This window comes from Plasmodium inui, assembly GCF_000524495.1.
Source record: "Plasmodium inui San Antonio 1 unplaced genomic scaffold supercont1.24, whole genome shotgun sequence".
In the NCBI taxonomy this organism is placed as follows: Eukaryota; Apicomplexa; class Aconoidasida; order Haemosporida; family Plasmodiidae; genus Plasmodium; species Plasmodium inui.
Window position 1 is genome coordinate 89,497 of NW_008481858.1, and position 13,778 is coordinate 103,274.

Below are 13,778 nucleotides of genomic sequence, written 5' to 3' on the forward strand. Positions count from 1 at the left end.
TTTTTTTTTTTTTTTTTTTTTTTTCATTCCCCAACTGGATAGAGTAGTCCCCCCATTCGCAGGGAAAAAAACACATCACGCTTTGGGAAAATTAAGAAAAAACGGGGAGGGTATGGAAGCTGCTGAGTGCGCCACGTGAACGGGGTACACTTCCATGACTATTCAGCTGCCACACAATCGTCACGTCTTCTCCTGCTACGCAGACGCCGTCACCTCAATCGCAAACTCGTATTCCTGGTCGCACCCCACGTAGCAGTCATTTATAATGTAGATGACGACGTCGTAGCGGCCGGGCTGGTCGGGCAACTCAAAGCTCACCTTCACATTGTTAGCGGCCTTGAGCAGCGACTGCTTCTTTATAGACAGCAGCAGGTTCATTTTCTTAATGCCAATGACGACCCACCACAGTTCCTCCTTCTCGAAGGGGAGATACAGGGAGTGCGCAAAACAGTTGGCCGTCGAGTCCGGGTCGTCCTGCACCAAGTCACGTTCGATAGTCAAACTGAGAGTAGCAATTTCGTTTACTTTGTATTTTTTCTCCAAATCAATATCGTAGTGCACCTCGATGACAGGGAAAATGTTGCAGACATTAGCAATTTCACTTTTCTCCTTGTCACTCAACCGGATGAGAAGCTCCTCCCTTTGTTCATCCTCCGCATTGATCAGGTCATACACATCGGCGATCTCTAACTCGTTTGCCTTCCTAATTAACGGTTCATCGAAGTGGGGTAACTGCAGCAGGTTGGACTCATCTGTGCTGCTCATACTCTGCGTTAGCATCTGTGATATCTCCATGACGAACAGGCAGAAATTTAAAATGTTGTTACTGCTAATAACGTCGATCAGTGCATTAATTAGCTTAAATGTTTTCTGAAGGACTCTTTTCGTTTCTTCAACGTAGTTCATGGGAATGGAATAGCGATTTATGTGTGCATGAAGAATGATGAGTGCTTTCAAATGGGGGGTAAAATACATCGGATTGGAAATAAAATTTACCAAATTTATGTATTTCTCTTTTTTGTCATTTTCGCCTAACTTGTTCAGGTGATTTGTTGGTCCATCTTGAGCATCTCCCTGGAGGGGGCCATTTTTCCCCGTAATTGATTCACTACTTATAGAGAGCTTTAAAAACTCAGAGGTAACCTTCATATTGCACGTTTGGGCAATCTTCACACAGAGCATCACATCGTGGTTACTGATTTTTACCACCTGGGACATGTCGCTGGAAAGGCAGACGATCTCCATTATTCTGTTTTTCTTCAATCCCTTGAGGGATAGGACGTACTGGTTGAAGAAGTGAATTACGTGATAGTCCAGATTGTAATAAGACGCGATGATGCCGAGGTTGCACGGTTTGATGGAAACAGAGCCGCTGCTCGCGCCGTCCACGCCGCTGCTCCCGACCCCATTGCGTGCCTTCCTCTCCTGCTTCGAATCCTCGCCCAACTCGATCGCCACGCAGTTCGCGAAGGAGAGTAGCTCAATGTTGCTCTCAATCAGCTCCGAGAGGTAGTCCGATATATGCTCATTAGACACCCCCTTCAAGCCATAATAATTAGGGTTCTTCCTAATCCTCCTGTAGAAGAAAGACCACGTGATCCAGTCAATCGCATCCTGGTAGCTCTCTATCGTACTCATCACAATCTCGTTGTTTAGAAAGTTTGGCATATAGTCTTCTATGTTTGATTCTACGGTTAGCGGCTCGTAAATAAAATTCTTGTAATACTCCTTCTTCGTGATGTAGGTATATATGTAGACAAACGATTTTATGTCTTCTCCTTCCCGACCGGCATAGCTCAGCATCTGTAGTACGCTCTGAATGGAATAATCTTCTTCCCTTCCATCGAAGTGGGTAATTATAGTGTCCAGCAGGATGACTACATTGGCATAGACGTTTAACCTGTATACGTAGTCGTGCGCTACGATGAGTAACTGTATCGCCTTTTTGTCGAAGAGGGCCTCCACTAGCTTCCTCTCCATCTCGCTCATGTTTCGGTGGAGGTAGCCCACTCCTTGTTTTAGTAGCTCCACGAGCATTCTATCGTGGAGATGGTCTCCGAGCTGGCATTGAAGAGGGTCCTCCCCGGTAGTCCCTCCCAAGCTGGAGAAAAAGGCAAACTCATCGTTACACGCAGAGAGAACCAAATCGAGTGCCAACGTCTTGCACATCTTATCCTCCGTCACGAAGATGATGGCATTCTTCTTCCTCAACTTCCTCACCGTCTGGTACACCTGCCTCTGCATCGAGAGATACCTATTCTGCTTGTTCATAATGCTGACCGCGTGCAGGTAAATTTCGATGGGGATGCTCCGCACACTCGACAGGAAATTGAAATAGTCCCCCTTCTTACACCCGACCCACTCTCCGACATCTTTGCAGTTATTGATGGAGCAGCTCGACAGACACACAATTCGATTCACCCCAATGTTCTCGTAAATATCGTCCATGTTTAGATGCTGCATCTGGTTGAGGTAGTGGGCCGCATCGGACTGTTTCGCACCGGACTGTTGTGCCTCCTTCCCTTCGCTATCACGTTGTTCCCGCTCCTTCGTCCTATCCTCGGCCAAGTTGAGCTCAAAGAAGGGAGGCAGCCTCGGCTTCCCCTCTGAAGAGGCAGAACCTCTGTTGCCTTTCTTCCCCCGCTGAGACTTCCCCAACTGCAACTGAGTCGCTATGTATCTCACGCGACTGATGACGACCTCCATGATGGCCCCCTGTGATGTGTCTAGCAGTTCCATATGATCAAAAATGTAGAGATTGATTGACTGCAGGATTTTTTTCCTTCTCCACTTTTTCGACAAATTGTTATACCTATCTGGGGTGCAAAGAATGATATTACTCTTTTGCAGAATCTTTGTGTCGATTTGCACATCTCCAGTCAGTGTTGCCATCTTCATTCCGAACGAGGCCGCAAAAGGGGTCCAATTTTCAAACGTCTTGGAGACGATTTCTTCCAAAGGGGCGACATACACCACTTTGATAAAATCAACCGGATTGTTATATGCCACACTGGCAATGTTCCTATCGCGAATAACTTTGTACAGATCGTCTTCCCTTTTTAGGTACCTCCTAATGAAGGATTCCAACTGCTTTACCGATCGGATCATCTTAAGGATGGCCAACTCAGCTGCGGTTAGGTAGTACCTACCAGGGGAACTACAGATGATGACATTGCCACCCATTTCGTACACCGATGGGAATATCTGCGTGTTGATGGGGTTAAAATGGGTCACATTTCGAGAGTGGAAAAATCGCTTCGCCTCGTCAAATTTGAGGGAATTCACTGGGAGAGCCTGTAGATCGAGGAGCGGCGTGGAGAAGGAAATCTTGGACGGTAAGATGACATCCTTCAGATACAGATTAATCGTACTCTCGCATTCCAGCCATTTGTCTGAGACCACCTTTACGATGTAGAAGGGATTCTCATTTATCGGTACGAAGAAGGTCAGCAGATGATCGTCCAGCGAGTCCGCGGAGTGGTCCCCTTCTTGGTACGACTGACCGGATGCGTTTACAGAGCTGATATTAGCGGAGGTAGCGACACCACCCCGCTTCAAACTAAACAGATCGTAATGCAGCATGCTCTCACTGGAAATGTCAAAGACGAATACCCAAAACAGCATGAAGTGACCGTGATACTTAGGATTGTAAATAAAATCGGGACTAACGTTCAGTTCCACCTTCAGCATCCTGTGATTGATCGGCTGGATATATGCATTCAATTCAATCTTAGGAAAGTGATGAACCAACTTGTATACATTCTTCGCAATCTTCTTATTTTTAAATATGGTTATGTATTCATTGAGACTCATATTTAGGTAGTTCCTAAAGGTGATATTCTTTTTCTCTATAATTCGGATGAGCTCATTGCTAAGGAGACCAAACTGTCTCAAAGGAGACATAGTCGCCCACATCTTCCTCTCTACCATTTTGCAAAACTTCAAAGTCAGCGCGGTTAAATGGTATGAGTTCTTTTTCAACGATATTTCGAAAAAGGCTCTAAAAATCCTCAACGCATTCTGCTGTATATAAATCAAATCTGCGTTAATGATATACCCACTTAGTGTCACATTAGATAGATATAACTGCAAAAGTATATTGATCTTTGTGTAGGGGATATTTATCGATTCTTTCAATGGGATTGGTAGCTTTTCCATGATTATAGATAACTCTACTTTCTCTTCTTCCCTCACAAAAAGGTGCTTAAATTCGTCACTCATTCCGAAGATTTTCAGCATCTCCGTCTCGTTTGTGTGCTTATTTAGCTTCTTATTGTACAGATCGATAGAGCGGTAATCCACGTAGTAGTAGCTGCTGATTTTACCAACATACGTACTACTAACCGTGTTTAACTTCTTGTTGTATTTGACCAAGTCATACTTCTCCAATGTTACGAACGCGGAGTAGATGATATTGTATATTCTTTTATTCAACTTCTGCATGAACAAATCAGAGACATGCTTCTCTTTCCCTTCTTCAGAGGAGTCCATCTTCTCATTCCTCCCGACCACTCCATACAGCCTGGGATTTTTCATCATCCTGATGTACAGATACGTATAGCGGAACCAGTTCACTGCTTCTTTAAAGTTTTGGATGTTTCTCAGCACGATCTCCGCGTTCACCACGTTGACTATGTTCCTCATGAGGGTCGATTCAATGCAGAGTTGCTCATTATTCAATGAGAGATAAAGCTGCAAATTTCGATGATCCGTTATGATCACTGCTTTCCCACTTTTATCGTATTGTGGTCTTCCTGACCTTCCTACCATCTGAAGGATATCCATTGGAGACAATTCGTCGAAATCGCCGACGCTGATATTATACACACTGGTCCCTTTAATGATGACGGTATGCGCGGGAAGGTTTATTCCCCACGCGAGGGTACTCGTTGATACCAGCACTTGCAGATGCCTGTCGGAGAATAAATCCTCCACTAACTTCCGATCGGTTCTCTTCATCCCTGCGTGATGAATACCGAACCCGAAGGAGAGGATCTCCTTCAGCTCCTCATTCACGATAGCTTCCTTCTCGGACAAGAGAATCTCACTTGATATCTTTTTCCCCATCAGGAACCTATTCAGGTTATCACTTTTTAGCGATTTCTCGATCAGCATCTTCGCCGTTCGGTAGGTCTCCTTCCTGCTGTGCACAAAGATCAGGATTTGATTTTTTCCAGCCTCTTCCAAGACCTTCTCGTACGTGAGTTCATTCATCAGGGCATACTTCTTAATCCCCTTCTTCTCCTTAATACCGATGTAGTGCTGCTCCAACTGTACCGGTCGGAAGGAGTAATCAAAGTAGAACACCCCTGTGCGGAGATCCGCCCGCAGGAACAGCCCCACATCTTCATAGTTCGGCAGCGTGGCGGAGAGACCCACCAGCCGGATCTTCTTCCTGCGCATGGTTAGGTCGTTTTGCATGGCGGCATGCGCGTGGGGCGGTATGGTAGGTGGCACGCTAGGAGGCACCACCCTTGACGCTCCTTCCGCCTCCACACCGGCCACCACCCCCCCGTCGTACACCAGCGTGTTGTCCACGTAACGGTTCACCCGACTGATGATGCTTTCCAGGACGTTCCCACGGGCCTCGTTCAGCAGGTGAATCTCATCAAAAATGATCAGCTTTATCTTCTGCAGCAGGATCTTCTCATTCCACTTCCGACTTATCACCTCGAACTTCTCGGGGGTCATAACAATCACCTGGCTCTCATCAATCTCCTTGCTGCTTAGATTCACGTCTCCTGTTAGTTCGCTAACCTTCATATTCAGACACTTCAGTCTGAGGGAGAATGACTGCACCTGCTCATTCACCAGGGCCTTCATAGGAGATATATAAATAATCTTAAAGCCCTTCTTGTCGATGTTCCCACTCCGTAACCTATAGCTTCCGATCACATTTAACATGCACAACAAGGCAATATTGGTCTTTCCTGAACCGGTTGGGGCACATATGAGCATATTCTCATCGTATCTGTTGAGAGCCACTTGGTGAACCTTAGATTGTATCGCGTTCAGTTTGCTAATCCCTACACAGGTGAATACTTCCTGTGCCCACTCTGGTAGCTCCGACACGCTCACGAGATTTATCTCTTCCGGGTTAGTGAAGTAATTCTCCCTCCCCCTTGCCTTCTCATTTCCGAGAGACCCCTTCCCACCGCTGCTTCTATTCCTTGAACTTGAAATGATAATCTCATCGTAATCTTTTTTCTCCACTCGGGTGCTATCCACTGGCAAAACGACTTCTCTGTTAAAGAAATCGGCTCCCTTCTGCCTGACGTCCATCTTTTCTAGGTCAACATACTTGGCTTTGAAGTGTTCCATTGCTTCCTCATCGTCATGGTGGTGGCTGTCGTGCGGGGGCAGGACGTGGCGCTGTCCTTTGCTGCGCTCCCCTTTGCTGGCCTCCCCTCTTCCCTTCCCTCCCACCTTCACGCTTAGCTGCTTCCTCTGCATAGTTGGTTTCGCAACCTCCTTGGCACTCTTCGAAGGGGGGTCCACATCGTCCAAGTCCTCCTCTTCCGCCTCGTCCGTCTCCTCCGCTTCATCCGACTGCTCAGCTTCTTCCTCCTCCCCCTCGTGGATGAACCTGCCCCCCTGGTGAGCCTCCTCCGTGGCCTCCTCCACCCCGCCGCTCCCATACCTTCTCTTGCTGAACAAGTTGTCCGCCTCCCTCCGCATCGTTTTGGCGAACTCGCTCTGCTTGTTCCTCTTCATGGCCTTAAAATTCGAGAGCTCCTCCAGAATCTCCTCCCCCTCCTCGCTCTTCCTCATCTCCTCCATGATCTTCTTCTTTTCCTTCTCCGTCTGAGCCTGACCAAGCAGCGTGCAGTAGTAAACCTTCCATCGATTCTTAATTAGCAATTTTGCCATGTTGAAATTATCGTACTTCAGAATGTGTACTAGCTTGTTCTCACACTCTTGTATGTCGTAGATGCCGAGAACATCCAAGACTTCCTTCTCTTTCTCCAAACAGAGAGAAGGGTCGGTAAAAACTTTGCTCAGTTCTCTTTGCAGCCAATGTGCGTCTATCGAATTTGTGTCCAATTCGTAATCCTCCGCTTCGTTTCTTTTCCCACCTGTATCCTTCTTAATGCTTTTTAGGCTGAGATGCTTCTCTTGTTTCTCCTGTTTTTTCTTGATAGGGAAAGCACCTGGGGTGATAATCATACCTCCTTTGGAGCTCTTCTTCGCGGTGCTTCCCTTCCTAGATGAGGTGGACTGCCCTCCAGAGCGATTCTTCTTTTTCCCCATGGGTGGTTCTCCTTCCTGCTCTTCATTTCTCTCTCCCGCTTCGTCTTCACGACTATTCTCTTCACCCGAGGAGTCACCCCTGTATTCCGCTTGGCTGGACTCATCCTCTGTGTCATCCTCCTCTTCGTCTTCCTCCGCTTCTTCCTCCTCCTCCTCTTCTTCTTCGTCCTCCGCTTCTTCCTCCTCCTCCACCTGGCCATACCTGTAGTCATCACTCAACTCGTTCGTGCTTGCCATATCCTCCTGATTCTTCGAGCTGTCCCGCCCCTTCCTGCTGCTCCGATAGTCGAAATACTCATCGTCTTCCTCAAACACGACAGCAACCCCTTCTTCCTCGTCTACCTCCTCCAGAATCTCCTTCCTGTTAAAATCATAAATCTCCCTGGCAAAATTGTCTAACTGGAGAAACTGCTCATCACTCATGGAAGTTACTTCAAGTGCACCTTCTACTTGTTTCTTTTTCTCCTCATTGCTTAATTTCTCGTTCTTAAGAATGAGGAGTATTTCATTACAAGCACTGTTAATGATGTCCCCCGTTTGATCTCCAATGATGGTTCTAACTGCACCCATCACATTGGAAAACATTTTCTCCGTGTATTTCGTGCTTGGTTTGTACATAAATATGTCCTGAAGGTTAATGCTCAATACGCTTGTCTCTTTGATGCTTCCACTGGTTCCTCCTCTTCTGATTTTTTTCCTATTCCCATCGAATAGGGGATCCTTCCTCTTTACGCTTCTCCTAAATGGTTCATCCCTTCTCCTGCTCTGCCTAGTTGGCTTCGTGTATTCTACCTTATCCCCCATCTTATGCTTCAGTTTCCCAGCCAGACTTTCACTCTCCCCCGTGGGCTCATTAAAGTTAGGAATAGGGCCCTCCCTCTGCAGCACTAGATTCGAATTCATGCGGTACTCAAACCGCTTGTATTTCTCATACTCCTCCGCCATGGTGTAATAAAGGGGGCGCTGTTGTTACAACGGTATGGTCTCCCCTTAAATGGTGGCCGCTCCTTCGCAGCAGTGGTGTCACTTAAACGACGGGGAGAGATTTCTTCCCCAATTCGCAGAGAATAAAAAACTGACGCCTCGGGGAGAGGAACAAATCTGTACCATCTGAGTATATAGGCTACACTCCCACGACAGTGTACTAAGAGTATGCCATTGTATATGCCTTCCTTCGCCAAAAAAAAAAAAAAAAAAAAGAAGAAACAAACGAACGGACGAAGGAACGAAGTAGTGACCTTCTCAGATAATAACCTCCCAGAATGGGGTTACCCTAAGATGCCCATTCGAACAAATAACATATCACTCGGGTGATGGATGCTCCCCCTGCTTATCCCCTTCCTCCCGCATAAACAAGCAGGTAACTTCAAATAAGTAGCGTCAGCAGAAGGGAAATACCTGAGTAACAATCACCTAACAATTGCTCGTACTTCACCCCTTGTGTAGTCTCTTACGCATGTGATGCTGCCGCTACCTTTGCATATGGCTACTGCTATGGGCCGTGGGGTGTTCATATCGATTTCGCGATACATGGGGGTGACTGTCAAGGGTTGAAAATTGCTTCCCAAAACGGGGCTCCTTTTTCTTCACCTTTCTGCATCAGGAAATCTGCGTCATATATTACTCCTATACGTGCGTTTAAAAGAAAAAAAAAATACCTTTGGCAAATGCACGGAGGAGGGATTCCACCTTCGGGCACGCTAACCACTCAGTCCCGCGAAACGTTGTATACATTCGTTTTCCCGCGGAAGGAACTACGAGGGGGGGGAAGCCAAACTACAGTTGCGCCAAGCTCGCGAGGGTCAGGGTGTTCGTCAAGTTATCTTCCCATTTCGCTCACAAAAGGGGTCACATTATATATATATATTTTCCTTTCTTTTGCGAACACTGCTTCCTTCCCGCGCAACATATCCACAGTCCGCCCAAACGGAAACACATACCAATAGGGGTCAGTAAGGACAAATTGAACAAAAGCCAGAGGCGGGGGACAAAATTTTGTTGACGTGAAAAAGGAGCCTTCTCTGCAGTTCGCTAGTCGATAGCAACGTATTGGACAACGGCGCGGTTCACCCACCCCATGGGCCACGCCTTTAAAAAGACGAAACAACAAAAAGGAAAGTCGAAGCGGGAAGGAAACCACACTGTGTGTTTTATTTGTACCTTTATGGAGGCCACCCAATGGGACTCTTCCTCCGAAAAGAAGTGAAGTACAATTTTGTGCGTCTCTCTTCACCTTCCTTGAAACAATTTAACTCCATGAGGAGAGGTGGCCCTGGACAGCGACGCCATGCCGCCGTGCGTATTTCACACAAGCGGTTTTTCTGTCATCAAAATGTGAAGTGAACTTTGGGGGAAGAAGGAAGTCTACCTGTTTGTCTGTCTGTTCATTTGTTTGTTCGTCTGTTCGTTTCTTTTTTTTTTTTTTTTCGCCTGACTCGTCAGGCAATTTTACCATTTTTTACTCATTTGCTAAGTTAAATACGCCCCTTTTTGCCGCGCATCCCAGCGCCCCCGCAATTTTTAAAAAACTTAACGCATAAAGTTAGCGATGCAGTGATCACTGTCAACGTCGCACGGCTGGGGTTCCCTCCCCGCATGTTACCGTACCCTCTTCGCAATCGACGTGAAGTTGTGTAAGTAGGATAAGGTGCCACAACATTGAAGTGTTAAGAAAGGGGAATAAGACACATACGTAGGGAATTCACAAGGGGGTGAAAAAAGAAAGGAAAAAGAGAAGAAAAAAAAAAGAAAAATCCATCTCACTCATAATTGTGATCATCCAGGGCTAGGGGCTTACTCACCCACCGATGCAGCAACGCGGGTGTTTTCTTCTATCACGCACCAGTGCACACACCTATTGCAAGTTCCACGCGATGCTCCGTGTTGTACCTCTTCTATCTGCACAGTACTGTGTGACCATCTCACGGCAGTGCACACTTCCCTTGCTCTGCCTCTCTCGCCATCACTCCTTCTCCAATTTGTATACCTTCTTGTTAATGTACCTGGCAAAATTGTTGATGGCATTTTCCCCCTTCGTCGTGAGTCTCCTTCCCTTCTTCTTCGGGTTCTGCTCTACATACCCGAGATTTTCTAGCTGCTGCAAAATTGACCTTAAAACCTTCCCGCTAGCTAAACTGGTATGGTTAGGGGCGACACCTCTTCTCTGCTTGTAACTGTAATGCCTTCTGAGGTAGCCAACTCCGATATCTGGACTAAGGTACAACTTCCTCAAGATGCTTGACGCCTTTACAAAATACCAGTCCTCATTTAAGGGGGCTAACTTTCTCCCCTTTCCCGTCTTCACGAAGTTACACCATTTGGGGAAGGTTATTTTGTTGTGCAGTTTTAAGTAACTCGCATATGCCTTAATGAACAACTCGGCGTCCACATCCTTGATGCAGTTGTTGGTCCTTACAAAAGGGACTGGTTCGAGTAGCCTCTTGTTCACTACTCCTATATCTACTGTGGATTCTTCCGCCTGCAGGGGAGCAAAATAGGGGGAGGAGGACAGCCAAATGAGGATAGGGGGCATGCGCAATAAATGGAACGGGCGATGCGCAAACATGCTGTTTTCCTTAATCACCACCGGGGAGGGAGGAGCAACCGAAGATACTACTGATCCCTGTGCACCCAGCAGCTCCCTCTCTTTTACCGCTTCCCCTTTTGGGCTACGTGACGTGCACAGGGAAAACACCAAATAAAATAAAAACGCATTCGTGTGACTGCACGGTACACTCAAACGGCGTGTTGGTACTCTCACACAGGCACCCCACACCTACACTGCCGCATGGCGAAGGCGTAGGGAGGGGCTCATAAAAATCGGAGCAGTTCAATTATATTTTATTTTTCACGTTACCATTTTTACTCAATCGAATGCAAAAGAGATTTCCGTACGTTACTCCCTCGGGGAGATTAAAATAATACCCGCTGCGGTATCTTCCACTGTTTGGCAGATTCTTCCTCTTTTCTCTTAGCGTACAATTTTGCACTCATATACTACATATACATACATATATGATTTTATATGCCACTTCTAGGAGGTATGCGCGAAGGGGGGGAACAAACAGTAACGGATGCCTTGCGAAACAGCAGTAAAAGTGAGTGGGCCTCCTTTTTCCGTTTTCCTTCTATTGTCGCAAAATGTACAATTTACTTTCACGCATATGATGGCAATTTATTTTTGTAGATGTTTCTAAACACTTTTGATAAAAGAAAAAAAAAAGAAACAGAAACAGAGCATGTAACTGTAATATTTTTTTGCTTACCCTCGTGCAATTTTTCTTTCTTCATACTGCCTTCGAATGGCTCGTCGAGGAGAGAACGCAGTATTGTGCCCCACTGGCAATAAAACCTACTCAAGCGCGTTTCGTTTACCCCTTCGGATATGGCGGTTCGGAGGTGTCGCTGGAGGAATACATAATATATATATCCGCCCACTGTGCGATGGTTATTTATTATTTTTTTTCTTCCCTCCCCTTTCTTCTCATGCGGAAAGTTCATCCCCAGTGCGTTAACCACCATCTTCTTTTTTTTCCCTTTTTTTGTTGAGGAATATATGACGACCGCACCGCTAGTGCAAACAGCAACGCCAGTCACAGTTAGGCCTTGTGGGGTACCACACCGGGTGGGAAAAAAAGGCCAACCACAGTAATGCTACGCATCAGGCGTAACACTGCTAAGCAATGTGGTGAAGCGAGTGCGTATTTTATTACGTGTTGATTATTGCTTTCCTCCTTCTTCGTTTTTCACTCTTTTACTTGTGGGTGGCGCACCCCTTATGGCGTACTTTTCGTTTCAAGCGGGCATACAACATACCGTTTATCTCACCTGCGGAGAGGGATTTTTTTACCCCCCTTTTCATTTTTTTTTCCCCTTTAAAGTACGCAAACCACGAAACCATCAACCTTTTCCTCTTTCCCTCCCCTTATCCATGTGTATGTCACATGTTGCCTCTCCACTGCGCTGTATAGATGAGTGGCATACATAAAGAAGCCTAAGGTATACGGTGCTATTACGCATAGTTAAGAGTGTGCCTTGTCCCCCCAATGGGAATTTTATTTCTGAGAACCCCTTACAACACTCCACAACGTGGGCATGACACGAGGAGAGGGTCGTCGCCCGTATATGCCGCACGCTCAGTACATTTCTCATTACGGCATCTTTTTTCGCGCAAAGAAGATTATCCATCCGCAAAGGAAAAAGGCGGGGAGTATCCTCTGTTTTTTTCCACTTGTTCAACCTTCTTGCAATCGCGAATATGAGATTCCCCCTCTTCATCCATGCGCCAGAAAGAGCGCTATATTTTTTTTTAATAGAAATTTCGTCAATATGACATGCTCAGTTGTGTAGATAATTAAGGGGAACAATTTTTTCTTTTCCTTTCGTGACGGTCGTGGGATTCCTCCATAAAAGCGGCACTGTATATATATTTATCTTATCCCCATTTTGACATAAAACAATAGGACGAGGCACATTGGGTGGCAAACAGACGTTCCCTTCTTTTTTCTTTTTTCTCTTGAAAAAGGTTGCCAAAAAAAAGAGACATTTTTACCTGAAGAGATCAGAAGAAGAGGAGAGAAAAAAAGAGGGGGAAAAAAGAAGACGAGAAATAAATGACCAATCTTTGCGTAGTTGCAACGCCTCAACGGGGGCCGCTCCCCAAATTGGTGGCATAGCCCGTGTAGGTTACAAAAAATAGACTCCGTCCTTGTGGGAAAGGAACCCCAGTTGTGTACTCTCTACAAACAGTTCGCCAAGGGCGTCAAAGGAATAGAAAAGAAAAAAACTAATCATAGCCAAATGACGTTCCTGTTTCTCACTTGTGTGAACGGCAATTTCGAAATGAACCTGCGCATCCTGATTAAAGCAATTTCTGACCCAGTCACAGGGAAGAGGCGGACCAAATGGAGCTGAGCGCAGCGGGGGGGCGGAAGCAAATCAAGCACGCCATCTTCATTTTGCGAAGTGTCGAACTGAGATGCCCATCCAATCTTTTTCCCTCGCTCCCTCCTCCTCCCATCGCGCACCTACACCGATAGCTTTGGCAATCCTTCCACTACTCCTCCCTGTTTAATGCGCCTTTTTGTAAAAAAATGTAAAAGTGTAAAATGATCATTTGAGTTTGCCACTGTGTTTTTGCTAAATGGGGTTGTTTTCATTGGGTGCGCGCAGGGGGATATAACTGCACGGTATCAGTTGGCATTTGTCTTATCCAGCCTTCCGCTTGTTGGCGGCGCCAAGGGACATCATCACACACGGCTGTGCATCGAAATATAAATATCCACATATTGCAGGCATCCATCATGTAGGGCACATTTCTCTGCTGATTTGTTCACCGCTCAATGGAGGGCATAAAAAATAATAGTGCGTTAAAAAAAAATAAAAAAAACACCCCTGTGCCGCGACACTGCGCCGCTACACCCCTGCGCTGCTACACCTTCATGTAAAGGCGTGCAAATCAGCAAGCACGGAGCACTCTGTGGAGCGAACGAGTATTTTTTTTTTGTTCTTTTTTTTTTTTTTTTTTT

The 13,778-nt window shown here is 46.2% G+C and overlaps 2 protein-coding genes across 2 annotated transcripts; both read right to left on the bottom strand.

Annotated features, from left to right (window-relative positions):
- Window positions 1–195: 195 nt before the first annotated feature.
- C922_04504 (adenosinetriphosphatase) lies at window positions 196–8,196 on the bottom strand (the record flags this gene model as incomplete). Its single annotated transcript, XM_008820087.1, has 1 exon — window positions 196–8,196. The coding sequence occupies one exon, from the start codon at window positions 8,194–8,196 to the stop codon at window positions 196–198; it is 8,001 nt and encodes a 2,666-aa protein (XP_008818309.1).
- A 2,017-nt stretch (window positions 8,197–10,213) lies between these two features.
- On the bottom strand, window positions 10,214–11,110 carry C922_04505 (30S ribosomal protein S19e; the record flags this gene model as incomplete). Its single annotated transcript, XM_008820088.1, has 2 exons — window positions 10,214–10,729; window positions 11,108–11,110. 2 exons carry the CDS (start codon window positions 11,108–11,110, stop codon window positions 10,214–10,216), a joined length of 519 nt encoding a protein of 172 aa, XP_008818310.1.
- Between the last annotated feature and the right edge of the window lie 2,668 nt (window positions 11,111–13,778).